This window comes from Aspergillus costaricaensis, assembly GCF_003184835.1.
Source record: "Aspergillus costaricaensis CBS 115574 unplaced genomic scaffold BO79scaffold_7, whole genome shotgun sequence".
NCBI classification, from domain to species: Eukaryota; Fungi; Ascomycota; class Eurotiomycetes; order Eurotiales; family Aspergillaceae; genus Aspergillus; species Aspergillus costaricensis.
Genome location: NW_020291807.1, coordinates 253,600 through 268,245, shown reverse-complemented (window position 1 = coordinate 268,245; position 14,646 = coordinate 253,600). Strand labels below are relative to the sequence as shown.

The 14,646-nt window shown below is 51.2% G+C and overlaps 6 protein-coding genes across 6 annotated transcripts; 3 read left to right on the top strand and 3 right to left on the bottom strand.

Annotated features, from left to right (window-relative positions):
- Window positions 1-250: 250 nt before the first annotated feature.
- ctpA (Cu(2+)-transporting P-type ATPase CCC2) lies at window positions 251-4,244 on the bottom strand. Its single transcript, XM_025682249.1, has one exon. It carries the CDS (start codon window positions 4,072-4,074, stop codon window positions 493-495), a length of 3,582 nt encoding a protein of 1,193 aa, XP_025542281.1. The 5' UTR covers window positions 4,075-4,244; the 3' UTR covers window positions 251-492.
- Window positions 4,245-5,490: 1,246 nt separating this feature from the next.
- BO79DRAFT_190310 (uncharacterized protein) lies at window positions 5,491-6,697 on the top strand (the record flags this gene model as incomplete). Its single annotated transcript, XM_025680724.1, has 2 exons — window positions 5,491-5,911; window positions 5,985-6,697. Exons 1-2 carry the CDS (start codon window positions 5,653-5,655, stop codon window positions 6,695-6,697), a joined length of 972 nt encoding a protein of 323 aa, XP_025542280.1. The 5' UTR covers window positions 5,491-5,652.
- Window positions 6,698-7,262: 565 nt separating this feature from the next.
- rgsB (putative RGS domain protein (Rax1)) lies at window positions 7,263-8,727 on the bottom strand. Its single transcript, XM_025689699.1, has 3 exons — window positions 8,472-8,727; window positions 7,681-8,407; window positions 7,263-7,629 (listed from the first exon to the last, which is right to left on the bottom strand). The coding sequence occupies exons 1-3, from the start codon at window positions 8,624-8,626 to the stop codon at window positions 7,393-7,395; spliced, it is 1,119 nt and encodes a 372-aa protein (XP_025542279.1). The 5' UTR covers window positions 8,627-8,727; the 3' UTR covers window positions 7,263-7,392.
- Window positions 8,728-10,750: 2,023 nt separating this feature from the next.
- On the top strand, window positions 10,751-11,570 carry BO79DRAFT_285755 (short-chain dehydrogenase). The gene has a single exon (XM_025688393.1). It carries the CDS (start codon window positions 10,798-10,800, stop codon window positions 11,545-11,547), a length of 750 nt encoding a protein of 249 aa, XP_025542278.1. The 5' UTR covers window positions 10,751-10,797; the 3' UTR covers window positions 11,548-11,570.
- Window positions 11,571-11,648: 78 nt separating this feature from the next.
- On the bottom strand, window positions 11,649-13,259 carry gcnE (histone acetyltransferase GCN5). The gene is made up of 5 exons (XM_025689698.1): window positions 13,201-13,259; window positions 13,047-13,132; window positions 12,929-12,982; window positions 11,837-12,868; window positions 11,649-11,771 (listed from the first exon to the last, which is right to left on the bottom strand). Exons 1-5 carry the CDS (start codon window positions 13,217-13,219, stop codon window positions 11,751-11,753), a joined length of 1,212 nt encoding a protein of 403 aa, XP_025542277.1. The 5' UTR covers window positions 13,220-13,259; the 3' UTR covers window positions 11,649-11,750.
- Window positions 13,260-13,499: 240 nt separating this feature from the next.
- On the top strand, window positions 13,500-13,940 carry BO79DRAFT_252269 (putative DNA repair protein Rad1; the record flags this gene model as incomplete). The annotated part of the gene is made up of 4 exons (XM_025685913.1): window positions 13,500-13,602; window positions 13,657-13,686; window positions 13,774-13,828; window positions 13,895-13,940. 4 exons carry the CDS (start codon window positions 13,500-13,502, stop codon window positions 13,938-13,940), a joined length of 234 nt encoding a protein of 77 aa, XP_025542276.1.
- Between the last annotated feature and the right edge of the window lie 706 nt (window positions 13,941-14,646).

The window sequence follows — 14,646 nt, the reverse complement described above, 5'->3', positions numbered from 1 at the left end:
TATGATATGATATTCATAATCTATTAGCGTATCGTGCGTTGTCTTGTCGCGCATTACATTTCTTTTTTTGGGACTCTGCCTGCTAGCTAGCTTACATTGTTGAATCATGAATGATGACTTGACTTTGACTGTAGTTGTCATGGACTATGTTTCCTTGGCGTTATCGATCACTTACACCACTACTTAGTATAACTTACAGCGAGTATGCTTGCATAACTACCCAAGTGCGAATGTAAGATATCCAAACTTGATCCGATTGAGTTTCATATACTGTGTATGTAGCAACATTCGTAACGACAGCACATCACAATCCATCATGAACACATAATCCAGTCAACAGATATAGATAGAGAGCATGCATATATTCATCATTAGGAGGTCATAATATCCTTAAAACACCAATCATGCAATATAGATATCGATATATAATAACTCCGACGGATAGATTATTCATTGTCAAAATCCGAAAAAGAAAAAGAAAATAGACATAGATCAAACCGGCGGCTCCACCGTCTGAAGAGGAACATAGAGTCCCTCATTAGCATTCGAGCCTCTCCTCTTCCTACCCGTCACGGCTGACCAGGTATCAGAGACGAACTCCCGGACCCAGGAGGACGAGGATGAGCGTCTGTGGGAACTAGATCCGGTTACTGATAGCGTGGCTCCCCACCAGCTCCTCTTGGAGGCATTGAAGCTGCCATCGGATGAGTCGATTTCCTTTTGTAGCTTTTCGGCGTCCATCCAGCCTGGTCTCCGCCAGAATTTGAGGAGCAGGCTGCTCACCACGACGGAGACGCTGGATAGAGCCATTGCGGCGCCGGCGGCCATCGGGGGTAGCATGAATCCGAATGGGAGGAAGAGACCCATTGCGAAGGGCAGACCGATGACGTTGTAGAGGCAGGCCCACATGAGGTTGAGTTTGATGCGGTTGAAGACTGAGCGGGAAAGGGAGAGGCTTGCGGGTACAGAGAGGAGGTCGTCGGGTCGCATGAGGACGATGTCTGCTGCTTCGACGGCCACGTCGGTGCCTGAGGCGAGGGCGATGCCTACGGATGCGGTGGCTAGGGCGGGAGAGTCGTTGATGCCGTCGCCGACCATGGCGACGCGGTCGCCGGAGTCTTGCATCGAGGCGACGATGGATTGCTTGTCGGAGGGGGAGACAGAGGCGTGGACTGCCTCTGTTGGGATTCCCACTGCCGAGGCGATTGAGATGGCGGTGGCGTAGGTATCACCGGTGATAAGGGAGGTTGTGATTCCCATGCGGTGGAGGGCGGCGACGGCTGCTGGTGCGGTCACCTTCACGGTGTCCCGGAGCAAGATGGACCCTGCGTATTGGCCATCGATGGCGACGTGGATTTGGGTGATACCGGCAGGAACCTTGGACTTGGGGGTGATGTCGGAGTCGTCTGGTTCAGCTGTTTCAGGGACGGGAACGTCCCTTGATCGCAGGAAAGCAAGGTTTCCCACCAGGACACGGTACCGGATGCGCTCTGCACTGGATGTCGGCTCGACCAAGGCGGAAATTCCCTTGCCGACGCAAGCTTCAAGGTCACCCAAGCTGCCGGGCAGGCCGTCTCCTGGATGACCGGACTCAGATTGAGCAGCGGAGAAGATGGCCCTGCCGATGGGGTGTTCGCTGCTCATTTCTGCAAGACCAACGATCAACCACCAGAGTCTGCGGCGCCAGTCGTTAGATGACCAATGTGGCTCGATTTTAGCTTCAGCAACACTCATTTTGCCGGTGGTCAATGTTCCGGTCTTATCGAACACGACGTGGTTGATCTTGGTAGCAGCTTCGAGGACAGCACCGCCCTTGACAAGGATACCCTGCTGTGCACCAACTCCAGTCCCGACCATGACAGCTGTAGGCGTGCTGAGACCGAGAGCACAGGGGCAGGCGAAGACAATAACCGAGATGCAAAGCTTGAGACAGACCATGAACTTGCCTCCGTTGTTTTCAGACAAGAAGATCTTGGGAGGGTGAGGTAGGATATGGCTCATGAACATCCAGCCGAAGAATGTGACAAGACCAAGACTGATGATAGCTGGAACGAAATAGCCCGCAACAACATCGGCCATCCGTTGGATTGGAGCCCGGCTAGTTTGAGCATCTTGAACCAACTTGACAATCTGGCTCAGCTGAGTATCCTTGCCAGCTCGAGTGACCTTGAAGTCCATGGAGCTAGTGCCGTTGACCGTGCCAGCGATGACAACACTGCCCTTGGCCTTGTGGATTGGCAAAGCTTCACCAGTAATCATACTCTCATCGACATAGCTTTCACCGCGAATGACAACGCCATCAGCCGGTACTTTGTCACCAGGGTGTAAGAGCACAACATCCCCTAGCTCGATGAGCTCCGTTGGGATTATCTGGTGCCCTGGCCCTGCGCGCTCCTCGGTGGCCGAGGATGTGTGCTCCTTGGGCTTTTCGTCAGGATTTCCCCATTCCTCGGCGAGCTTCTCCGCCGCTATCGGGTCGTCGTAAATAGTAGTCATTGACGGTGCAAGGGACATGAGCCGGGAGAGAGCGGCAGAGGTCTGGCCCTTGGCCCGATTCTCCAGCCATCTTCCGAGAGTAATAAAGGTTATAAGCATCGTGCTGGTATCGAAGACCGTACTTGGGCGAATATCGTTCATCGAAAGCAATGAAACAACCATGGTAAACACGCTGTAGAAAAATGCAGCAGAGGTACCAAGCATAACGAGCACGTCCATGGTTGGCGAGCGATGTTTCAAGGATTTGTAACTGGCTACGTAGAACCGCTTTCCAATGCCAAATTGCACCGGAATAGTGAGCAGAAGACAGGCAACATCACCAAGGTAGAGACCGGAGCATAGCCTAACACGGCCGAAATCGAGGACCGGGAGATACATCGGCAGTAGCATATTGATCAGGAACACGGGGACCGCGAACGAAGCAGAGAATAGGAATGAGCGCTTCCATTCCCGAACCTCCTTGGTTTTGGACAGCGATTCCAGCTGCGCATTGGTATCATCGGACTGGGATAGGAGGGCATTGTATCCGGCCTTTTCGATCGCTTCGACGATCGAACGAATACCAATCTTGGAGGACTCGTATGACAATGTGATTTGAGAGTTGGCCATATTTACAGACGCCGACGAGATCCCGGGGTTCTGATGTAGTGTATCTTCCAAGGCCGAGGCCGAGGCAGCATCGCGCAAGCCGTGGAGGCTGAGAGTGACACGGCCGAGGCCTTTTGATGTAGGCGCCTGTGCTTCCGATGAAAGGACGGTAGTGTCGAAACCGGCATCGTCGATTATGCTGACAATTTGTTTCGTAGTAAGGGTCGTAGGGTCGTGAGTGATAATCGCACGCTCGGCTAGCAAGCTAATGTTGAATTGCACTACACCGTCCACCCCGCTGAAGGCATTCTGTATACTCGACGTACAAGCACCACACGTCATACCATCTATAGACACCTTCGTGACCATCAACCCCGGTGCAGAGCCCGACAAATCCTCCAAGGTGCGGACAGCGCTCTCCTCCGTTGCGGTTTCCAGCACCTTTGCGCCAAACCCACGGTCCTCGATAATCTCTGCAATCTGGTCGGGCGTAACGAGAGATGGATCATGCTCCACGACAGCTCGTTCGGAAAGCAGAGATACATTGACTGAATGTACACCAGGTGTATCCTTCAATCCTCCCTCCACCGCGGAGGTGCAAGCACCGCATGTCATGCCCTCGACGGCCAACGTCGTGGTTGACAGCTGAAACACTTTATCCCTGGCCCCGCGGGAACCATCCGCCGGCATAGACGCACTATCCGTAGAGACGATCGTTGCATCGAAGCCGCAGTCCTCAATAATTTCGGCGACTTTCTCCGCAGGAAGCAGGGTTGGGTCATGATGGACTACAGCCCGGCCCATCATCAAGCTGACGGTTACCTCGCCAGCACCCTCCACCCCCTTGAAGGCGCCCTCGACGGCGGAGGTGCAAGCGCCGCATGTCATTCCCTCGACATTGACTGTTGTGGTCGCCATATGGGCTGCTGATCGGTCGGAAGGAGCGCCATCGGTGCCGGCGCTTAACAGAGCGGAGGATGAGGCCGCCATGTTGCGCCGAGTTGCTGCAGAAGCCGGACAAGGACGGTCGGGACGCGCGGTGGTGTGTTAATGCATGCGTTCGTTTGGGAGGAAGAGGGGGGACGAGGAGGTCGGGGGAGATAATAAAAGGAAGGGAGGGGAAAGGAATAATAAGCAGGAAAATGCTAGTAACACGCAAGGGTCGTTCGATTTAGAGACATTCGGACCGGATGCGACGGAAAGGATACGCCGAGCCTTTTAAACATGCAGCAATTAATTACATCAAGGACACTAAGACGAGAACTACTTACTTACTTTCACTACGACGGATGGTACGGGAGCTGAAATGGGGGTTTTTGCACGGGAAGAAACCTAATCTTAGGCCACCCACAAAGAGCGTGGGATGGGAAAGAAAGAATGGTAAACAGCAGGTAAAACCAAGAGGTCCAAGACATTCCAGGCGGCGGGAATCCCATTCAACCACGGACTAAGATTAGATCGAGTCTGGAGGAATGATGCCAGGCGCATCCCAACCCACCGCAACGATGGCGCTAACAGAAAAATACGCAGTGGATGGCGTCAGGTTGTCTCCGCCGCCCCGCGGACTTACGTGAGTATTTCTGCTCCAAATCGGGCAACATTGCCGCTTCAGGGCATTTGGAAGGCTGGGACCACTTACTTACTCTCGGGGGACCACTCGTAGTATACTTACTGTAGTACATAGTAGGTAAGTAGGTATTGAACTCAGTACCGTGTTCATGGTTCGTTCACCCTTCGGATGAATTTTTCGGGATGTGCGAGTCAAACCTACTATGCAGTAATATTGTCAATAAGATCGCATTGTATCAGCTGAGCTGTCCGATCCAGCTCAATAAGCCACCCACGCATGCGCTAGCACTTATCTATCTGGCCTGTACTACCCATCCATCTAACGGTTGCTTATCTGCCCTGCACACGGGCTCTGGTATGAACCCTCCCCATGAAAGGGATATACCCAGACCTTTCGCCCAGACTGCCAGGGAAATGACCAGGTCTGATGCTGCAACACGAGAAGCATCATACTTATTATATGCTCCATCCTAGTAGCAGCTGTCATGGGATATCAAACTCAGACAAGGACTGAAGGGTCTGGGGGGTGAAACACTTGGCACCGAACCGGCTTCGTTTCGATTATATGGAAAGTAGCCGAATGAGTGACTTGGATGACCAGATTTGTCTGTAGTAAATCAACTGTAATATAGCTAGCAGTCAGGGGATCAATCCTTCACAGCCATCATGAGCAGAGCAATTAGCCGAAACGGAAGCCGACAATGTCATTGACTCTAGAAGACAAGATCACCATTCAAACATACAATTAAATATCATTGTTTGCATCTAATGCAAACACCAGAGGAGACATCATTGTTGCTCCTCCCATACCATCATACTAATCACTATCACCATCAACAACATCAGCACCACTACCATCCCTCCACAGTACCATAACTAATGGAACACTCGTCACCACAATTCGCACACTGATACACATACCCATCTATAACTTCAATCCACCTTACCAACCGAATCATCCCAACCTCACCCCCTCATCTTCACAACCACCACCACAAAATGGACCAAATACACACCCGGGCCCTCGAAGCCCTCCAACCATTCATCCACCTCGCCACCTCCAACAGCGCGACCTCCCCACGCTTCATCACAAACCTAATCACCAACGCGACCTCCAACCCAAACACCTACGTATTCGCCGAACTCCTCACCACCCCAGCCATCCAATCCCTCCGGGACCCCAACACCCCAGCCGAATATGCAAGCTATCTGACTCTCCTAGAGATCTTCGCCTGGGGCACATGGCAAGACTATCAATGTAAGTCTTCCCCCAATACCCAGCTCCCACCCTTTTCTTCAATAAACAAGTATCAATAACTAAACCGAAACAGCAACACCCAACCTCCCCCCCCTCAACGACGCCCAAACCCTCAAACTCCGACTCCTCTCCCTCCTCACCCTCTCGACAACCACCACCCCGCTAACCTACAGCTCCCTCATGACAGCCCTAAGCATCACACAACCCTCGGAGCTCGAATCCCTCGTCACAAAAGCCATCTACGCCTCACTGATCACCGCCCGTCTATCGCCCGCTTCCACCCCGCCCACTGTGAACGTCACTTCCGTGGCGCCGCTCCGGGACGTGAAGCCCGAGTCGCTGGGTAAGATGATCGATATTCTGACGGCGTGGGAGACGCGCTGCGGGGATGTGATTGGGGATATTGAGGCCGAGATATTGCGGATTAAGACGGAGTCGGCGAGACGGAGGGCGGAGGAGCGGGAGAAGGAGGTGTTGTTTGAGAAGGCGCTTGCGGGGTGGGGGGCTAAGATGGAGGAGAAGAAGGTTGGTGGAGGTGGTGGCGGGTGGCAGCAGGGTGGTAGGGGTGGTGGGGTGATTGGGGGAAATAAGAGGGAGTTTGCGGCGGATGAGTTTGATGATGATGATGGATATTGGGAGCATGGGCTTGAAGGAGGGGATGGGATGGGAGGTGGGGGATCGAGGATGGATATTGATGATGGGGCTGGAGTGAGGTTGGGTGGTGGTGGTGGTGCTTCTTCGGGACCGGCTAGACATCCCAAACGGGTGTTGGGAAAGAAGTCATAGTTATTTACCTACGGTTAGTGGTACTATTACTATAGGCGTGAGTCCCATTATAGCGAATAGCATGGTAGCGTTTCGAGTCTTCGAAATGTTTCTATGAATTTTACGAGTGTTAGGAAACTGAGAATGAAAGTTCATCATGGTACTGCTTAGTGTCCAACATAATATGGCATCAATATATCATAATAATAGAATCTAATTACCGTGGACTAACCACAACACCAAAGCCTCAGAGAAATCGTTTAACGTACATGCAAATCCAGCAGATGAGGGGTATTATGTAGAAAGGTAAATAAACAATGAAAGAAAAACCCAATATACACAGGGTGTAGGGTGTGTCTGTGAAATGAACGTCGTGACCCGACGGACCTGGTGTGTCACGCCAGTCCATGGATAGTTGGTAGGTGTAAATCCCATATGCGATGGGACCAGAGGCATGAGCAGCCATCACTGGTGCTCCAAGCACTGGGTATCTGCCCCTTCTCATATTAAGAGACTCCCCGAGGTCATTCGGGGAGGAAGAACTTCTCTCTGTATCCATGCGCTGAATTGGACCCAAGAAGCAAGATCGCTGGCTAACGCTCAGAAAGAATCAAGATGCACATATATGCTGCCCAAAAGCGGTTATCACGCGGCCGTAGAAATTGAAACAGATTTCGGAAAGGAAATCGGCAAGGGTATACGCGATATTATGGAGATTAGAGCATAGTACCGGGCACAAAGATGAACAGTATACTCAACGCTGCGGCGACAAAGAAGGCGATCATGGCCGTGGCCGTGGCCCGCTTGTTCAGCAGTTTGCGCACGTATGGCTCGCGAATCGGCGACCAATTCATGAACGTGTACTCGCTGTAGCCGAGGAACGCCATGACCGGGTCAATCTTGTACTGGTACGAGACGATGAAGTAAGAGGCAATGGCAAAAGGCAAGATCAACTGATTAGATGTTAGTAGGATATCACGCCTCGTATGGGATTGGCTACTTACCCAGCAACGAATATGCCGTGGTTTATCCCGGAGAACCACGTAGAACGCGCCCCAGAAGCCTCCACCGAAGCTAATGAGGGCGAATGCCAGCCGTGCGAGAATCGTCAGGGGGACCAGATTTCCCAAAGCTTTGGCCTGCAAGAACCCTGGAAAAGCGTCGCGCTCCATTGCCTGAAAGACATAGTCTTTCGCCGGATCGAATACTTCAGGATCATCTCTGCCATCGTCTTCAATCAGATTGATGATGCCGGATACCATCTCCTCGGGGAGAACAATTTCTCTCTCTGCCCCGGGAAGCAGGTACGTGTAGAGAATCTTTTCTGCGCTGGCGCGAATGTCGGCACGTGCCACCGTATGGCCTGGCGAAGGCGAGTCGTTCCGAGTCCCAGAACTGTCCCGAGGTTGCAGCTCATTCGATGTGGTGCGAGCAGCATTTTGCGAACCAAGGCTGCTTTGAGGCGAGTGTCCGGATGTTTGACCTTCAGAGCGAAGGAATGCAGACAGTCTCTGGTCGGCATCCCGGTCGCCGACATCGTTTAATCCATGGCGTGAGTTGGAGGGACCAGCTTCAACAAGTGGGATGTCGTTGTAATGCTCGAAATTATCCAATGCCCCGGAAGATCCTTTGCTGTCGGCTTTCTCAAGATCAGGCGTAGCTACCAAGACGGACCGACGTAGTTCCCGAACGTAATGACGACAGAGGGACATGTGTTGCGAGACATCGAGCCTAAAATAGAGACATGGGTTATTAACAGCCCTCCAGCAGGTAACACAATGTTTCCCAATCATACCAGAAGTCCAGATAATCCACCGAGCGCTGTTGATCCCGCATGTAGATATAGAAGGAAAACAGGTCGACGGGAGCGAGGGTCCGGCGACTGAGGACCTCGAAGAGCGTGGGGAGGCGATTGCGCTGCTCCAAGCTCGAAAGAGAGGGCGACGCCATGGTGGAACGAATGTTGGGGATCTCTATAGCTGAAGGGTAGGTGTTGGATTTTTTTTTTTTTTTCTACTCTTCCTGAATCAGGCTCGAAGGAGCTGCGCCGCGATGAGGGGCCGAAAAGGGGAACGAGCGAACGTCGGATTTGAGTTAGGGACGGGGGTTTGACAAAGGAGTCGAAAGAGCAATTGGGAAGGGATCCGGCGTGTTATGTCTGTAGCTGATCGAGGAAAAGGCTGGCGAGACGCGACGATAAAAAAAGAAGGACGGTCAAACAGTTGGAGTTCGGCAGTTGAGCATAGAATTGCAGCGATACGGGGACGAATTGAGGCCTAAGTGCAAGCCAGGAGGCCCTGCAGAAGGTCGTAAGGTATTTCGACTCCGAGGCAGTAAACAAAACAGCCGACCGACTGCAGGAGAGGTCAGGAAGTTGCGACAGAAGCCATCCAGGAGAGGCTCGGGAAGTGGATTCACAGGCAGCAACAAGAGCCAGAGCGAGAGGAGGAGGAGGAGGAGGAGGAGGGGAAAAGAGATTGACGAAGCCAAGGGTAAAAGCGAGGGAAAGGGTGTGGATGGCCAGCCCGCAGACACGCAGCGACGGGCGAAAAGACGACTTGACTACTAGTTTGGAGTTCGTTGATTCGTGATGCCTGAGGGAGGTGCCTGAGTCCCCACTCCCTTTCCAGCAATGGTTCCTCGCATTAATGTTTCCCCGAAATGACCTGGTTCCACTTGCGGCCGATCTTTTGGATCTTTTGACACTCGCCAAGGGGTAGCCGATGATGATGATGATGATGATGATTGCTTACTGTCTACACAACAGATGATTTCTCCTTTCTTTTTCTGATTCTCGTATATGGAAAATCTAAACATAATTCCTTCCTGTAATGCAGGAAAAGAACTCCGCCCCCCTCCCCAGTCACCTCAATTACGGCACTAGTACATCCTCTGCAACCCTTCTGTTGGTCTCATCTACTGTCCAACCGACAGGCTCCATTCCACATCCATCCCACCCAAAAAAAGCAACCCACGGCGGATCCGCACCGTTGGTTCTCGGTCGGTCCATAATAATATGTGATTATTGCAGGGTCGTGGCTGGCAAACAAGACTAAACAGAATTTTTTTTTTTTATTTCTTCCGAGTACCTTCCAATCTGCAATCTGTGCCCTATTTTTAAATAATAATAATAATAATAATCAAAATCTCGAACAATGTCCATTTTGCCCGGGGGCGGGTCATGGACTGGACCGTTATTTTCCTGCAAGCCACCCCAAAAAACGAGTGTTTTGCTTTATGTGCACTGGGCAAATAATTAATTAGATTTAAAAACCGGGACGGCAAATGATGAACATCGTGCCGATGATAAGCCCAGTGACCCCCCCCCGTTTTTAATCTTTAAGGTTACTCAATGATATCATTGTTTTTGGTGCCTTTTTTGGTGTATTGCCTACACCGAATTAGATAGCATAAAGCAGCAGGCATATTGCATAAGTAGGGAATGAAATAACTTGGAGATAGTGAAGACATTTACTCTTCACCGCTATGTTCATGTCCTGCTTACTATCCAAGAAATATGCCCAAATGAGCTTGCTTCTTAAGACACTTCTAAGCTAACGCCAAGGCTAAGGTTTCAGTCCAAACTCTCTAACATGTCAGACCTCCATGGTTTGAAATGGTAACTCCTTCATGGTCAGCTGGATTATTTCCAACATACTTACGGAGGTTTCTAATCGACCAGTCTTATCTCTGCACCTTCCTCGACTGACGGGGTTCATAGAGAATTGTAGCTTTGTCTTTGTACTGGACATTTTGCGTCGAACGAGTCCTTCAAGAATCTTATGGACAGATTTTACAGTATACATCCAGTAACGATTAATCCAAGTGAGACGAAATGTGTCCATTTAGTTATTCCCAAGTTGAATTTACCTTCTACCCAGTATGCTACTATACTAAACATGCTACGGCGATCAGGAGGACAGTCGGGCAAGCCGTGCTTATTGAACAGGTCTTGGAAGGACGTAACGGAGTTAACGGATTCGGGGTTCGGACTTCTACGGACAGTAATAACTATATCAAGGATCCCAAATCCCAATGGATCCAGACATAATCAGCTCTCGCAGATTGTATCATCTCAACTATCATCTCAACTATTCCATGCAAAAAAAAACAAAAAAAACATGACGACCTCCAAAATCCTCGTTCTCATCACCGGTGCCAATCAAGGCATCGGCTTCGCCGTGGCACAGCAGCTAGCTAGCTCAAGCAAGTTCCATGTGCTAGTCGGCGCACGCACGACACTCAAGGCCGAAGCTGCAGTCAAGGAGCTGGAATCAGATGCAGTGGACAAATCAGCTCTCACACCCATTTCCATCGATGTGACAGATGATGCGTCCATCGCTGCAGCTGCGCAGACCGTCTCGGAAACATTCGGACGTCTGGACATCCTGATCAATAATGCGGGCATTGCGCAGACACCCGCCACTACCCTGCGCGAGCAATACCGGCAAGTATTCGATGTCAATGTGTTTGGCATCGTGGTTGTCATGGATACATTCCTCCCATTGCTGCGTGCATCGACGTATTCCGATCGCCGCATTGTCAATGTCACGTCCGGGCAGGGTCTGATCAGCAGAGCCGGCCACAAGGATCATCCGGCTAGCGCAAAGACCTATTTCATACCTGACTACCGCAGTAGCAAAGCAGCGGTTAATATGATCACCGTCGCTCATGCGGTAAAGCTGGCTGATGAGAAGATTGCTGTCATTGCGGCTGCCCCGGGCTACTGCCGCACCAGTATCAACGGAGGTCAAGGAGTCAAGGAAGCAAGCGACGGGGCCAGGGTCATTGTGCGCGCTGCCACAGAAGGCGACCCGGAGAAACTGAGTGGGACGTTCGTCGCGGACGAACAATGGGGCCTTGGGTGGTGATGGCGCGTAAGGGAGCAAATAAGCGAATGTTTCTGAGCATGGCTGCGACCGATCAATGTGTTTAGTATTGTCGGAAATTATTGAAACACGAAATTTGAAGAGACAGGCTAAAAGCTAAAATAAACCATGTTCTCCACGCCTGGGTATTTGTTCACGCCACGGAAACGCCTTTAAAGAACTCCAACATACAGAGTACGCTAGTATCAATGCCCGTCGGCCAAATGCTGTGTCATGTTAGCAATCGTGAACAAGATAGGTATGGGCATCAGAATCAGGTTCCAATACTCACCGACCACTCCGGGATATTTCGTATCTGCTGCCACATGAACTTCTCTAGTTTATTGGCACTCTTCGCATAGGGCGTGTTCTCGTTGTTGTACCTCCGGCAGTTATCAAATATTAACATAGCGTCTTTAATAAAGTCTTGTGGCGTCGGATACATGTCTTTCTCATGTTTTTCTTCCATGGTTGACAGGTCCATGGGCTCCTTAATGACTTCGTAATAGTCAGGAACCTCATCGCGATTGACTGGCTGAGTGAAGGGCCATGCCGCGCTGTGGTTCTGCATATCGTTAAGGAGATGTAGTAACTGGTTGTAGTTGGGTCCGTGGCGTGGTTGACGTGCTAGCTCATCCATGTCCGGTGACCATCCCGACTCTTTGATAGCCGGTATACTCAATGGGTCAATCTTGCACGGTCCATTCTTCCATTCCTTAGGGGGTGCATGAATGATATGTGAGCGACTGAAGGCCCGGATCTTCGCGTGTACAGCTTCCTTCTGCTTCAGAAGCATGCGGCCAACCTCGAGATACCGTATCTTAGGTAACATGGTGCACTGCATGATTGTACCACCCTCATAATCCTTGATGTATCCCATCCAGACGGATTTGTCGAGTGTTATCTCTTTGGTAAACCCTTGTTTCTTGAAGTACCCAATGGCGTAATTGTCGGCGTATGTGAGGAAGTGCATGATGTCCGATGTGGCTTTGACATAATCCTTGAGATGAGACATCAAGTGCGCACCGTATCCTTTAACCTGCTGGTCGGACGAAATGGCACAGAAAACGATTTCGGCGAACCTGCGACTGTTGAATGGTCGGTATGTGATGCCTCCCACGACTTCCAGAGGGTGTTTGACGATGGCCAAGGAAAGATGCGACCTGTCGTAAACCAATCGCGCGATGTAGTCTTTAGGCATCTTCGGGAGCTGTTTTTGAAAGATACATTTGAGACCTGTAAGGACAACAAAGCTGTCGCGAGATCCGTCGTTGTTGACTACACGAAATTCGATATCGCCGCGACGTTCCTCAAGAACTGCAGGCTACCGTGGAGTCAGCGTCATCGGAGCTCGGGCGGGTTGCGGGCTCGAGTGAGGGCTTACCTTCTCCGGGAAGGGAACGATTCTCGGTGGCTTATCCAGGAGGTCATCTTCGATCTAAGGCAAGCAAAGTACATTAGTGCCATACTCAGCACAAAGACAAAGAGATCATGCAACATACCTTGGGCTCCCTCTCGGGAGAGTCAGTGCGCGCCTTCTTGTGGGAATCTGGGGAGAGCGCCTCCTCCGATGCTTTCCGCTTGGCACCTGGATTTGACATGAGCAAAAAGACCAGGATAGTCGCAAGAACGCGTAATCCAGCATCGAATACTTACTATCTGTGATTGCAGGCATGATGCGCGACGAATTCCGATGACTTCTGGACGAAAGCGTCTTGAACCTCAGCGACTCTCTCCACACGAGCTGCGGCCGCCGATACGGGGAGCGGAACGGGAAGAAGTTGATCCGCGGCCGTCAAGCCAGATAACCAATTACTAGTTCGGGCTCCATGGCATTACGACGACAGCTTGAGGGAAGCTCCCTCTCCTCCTTCTTCTCCTCATTTCCTCTCTTTAAACTGTCTTCTCTCCTTTATACACAAGCCATTGAAATTAAGCGCATCTCACAAGCCCTCATGTCTCTGAACGAAGTCTGGCAGGCAGCTTCTGCGAGCCCGTATACTCCTCCAGTCTCTAAAGACAGCCAGTTCTTTGTCGGCTTCAGTCTACTACTTGCTGGTGAGCCGGACCCCGACCACTCTCACACTCCAAACAATTACTAACTTACAACAGCTTTCATCCTCACTGGACTTTTCGGATTGAGTCAGTACTTACACCACACCAGAGATCATTTCCACATATGAAATGTCTTGTACTCTTGTCACAACCATATACTTACAACTTGCGCAGATCGTTCCTTCCTTAGCATCGCTTCCTTCGGAGTCCCGGCATCTTTGGCATTTGGGTAAGCCACGGATCTACCCTAACAACAGCCACCTTATTAACCATCGCTAACAAATTCCCCGTCCAGCTTCGGAGCCGTATTCATGATCTGTGCCGTTGGGGTCTACGTTTAAAAAATTCCAGTTGTTTCCCAGATACCCATGTACCATACACTGGAGAGTTTGAAACGAAGCATATCGTTACCTTTATAATCACCAAAGTTCTCTTCGCACTCCAGCAATCTATCTTAACATAGCTCTCGAGTCTCTACTCTGTCGTGCTTAAGCCAATTTCACTTCAAACCATCATGACGGACACGGAACCCATCTTCACTGCTGTCTCCAGCAATGCCCACCACCTCTACACTCTCCTCCAATGCATCGGCTTCGCATCCAGGGCCACCGTGCAAATAACCCCAGATGGAATCCGCTTCTCCGCTGAAGAGATGCGAGTCATCCAGGGGCTCGCATTCCTCGACAAAGCCCTCTTCACCAGTTACACCTTCAACCCACCAGCCGCGCCAAACCAAGGGACAACAGACGACAACAACAACGACGACGACGACTCAGCTTCCGACCCCTCCACCTACTACCCATGCTTCGTCGTCTCGTTATCCGCCCTCCTAGAAACCCTCAAGATCTTCGGCACCAACGACTCCTCCACCAACCCAAACGCCGGTCGAGCATCCAGCGTCCAGCCAACCCACCCATCCGGACCTGGCGCCTTTTCGGCCCCCTCCTTACTCCTAGACCGCTCCTGCACAATCCGCTACACCAGCGAAGGCTCTCCCCTCAGCATCACTCTCTCAGAGACGGGCGTCAAAACCACCTGCGAATTAAC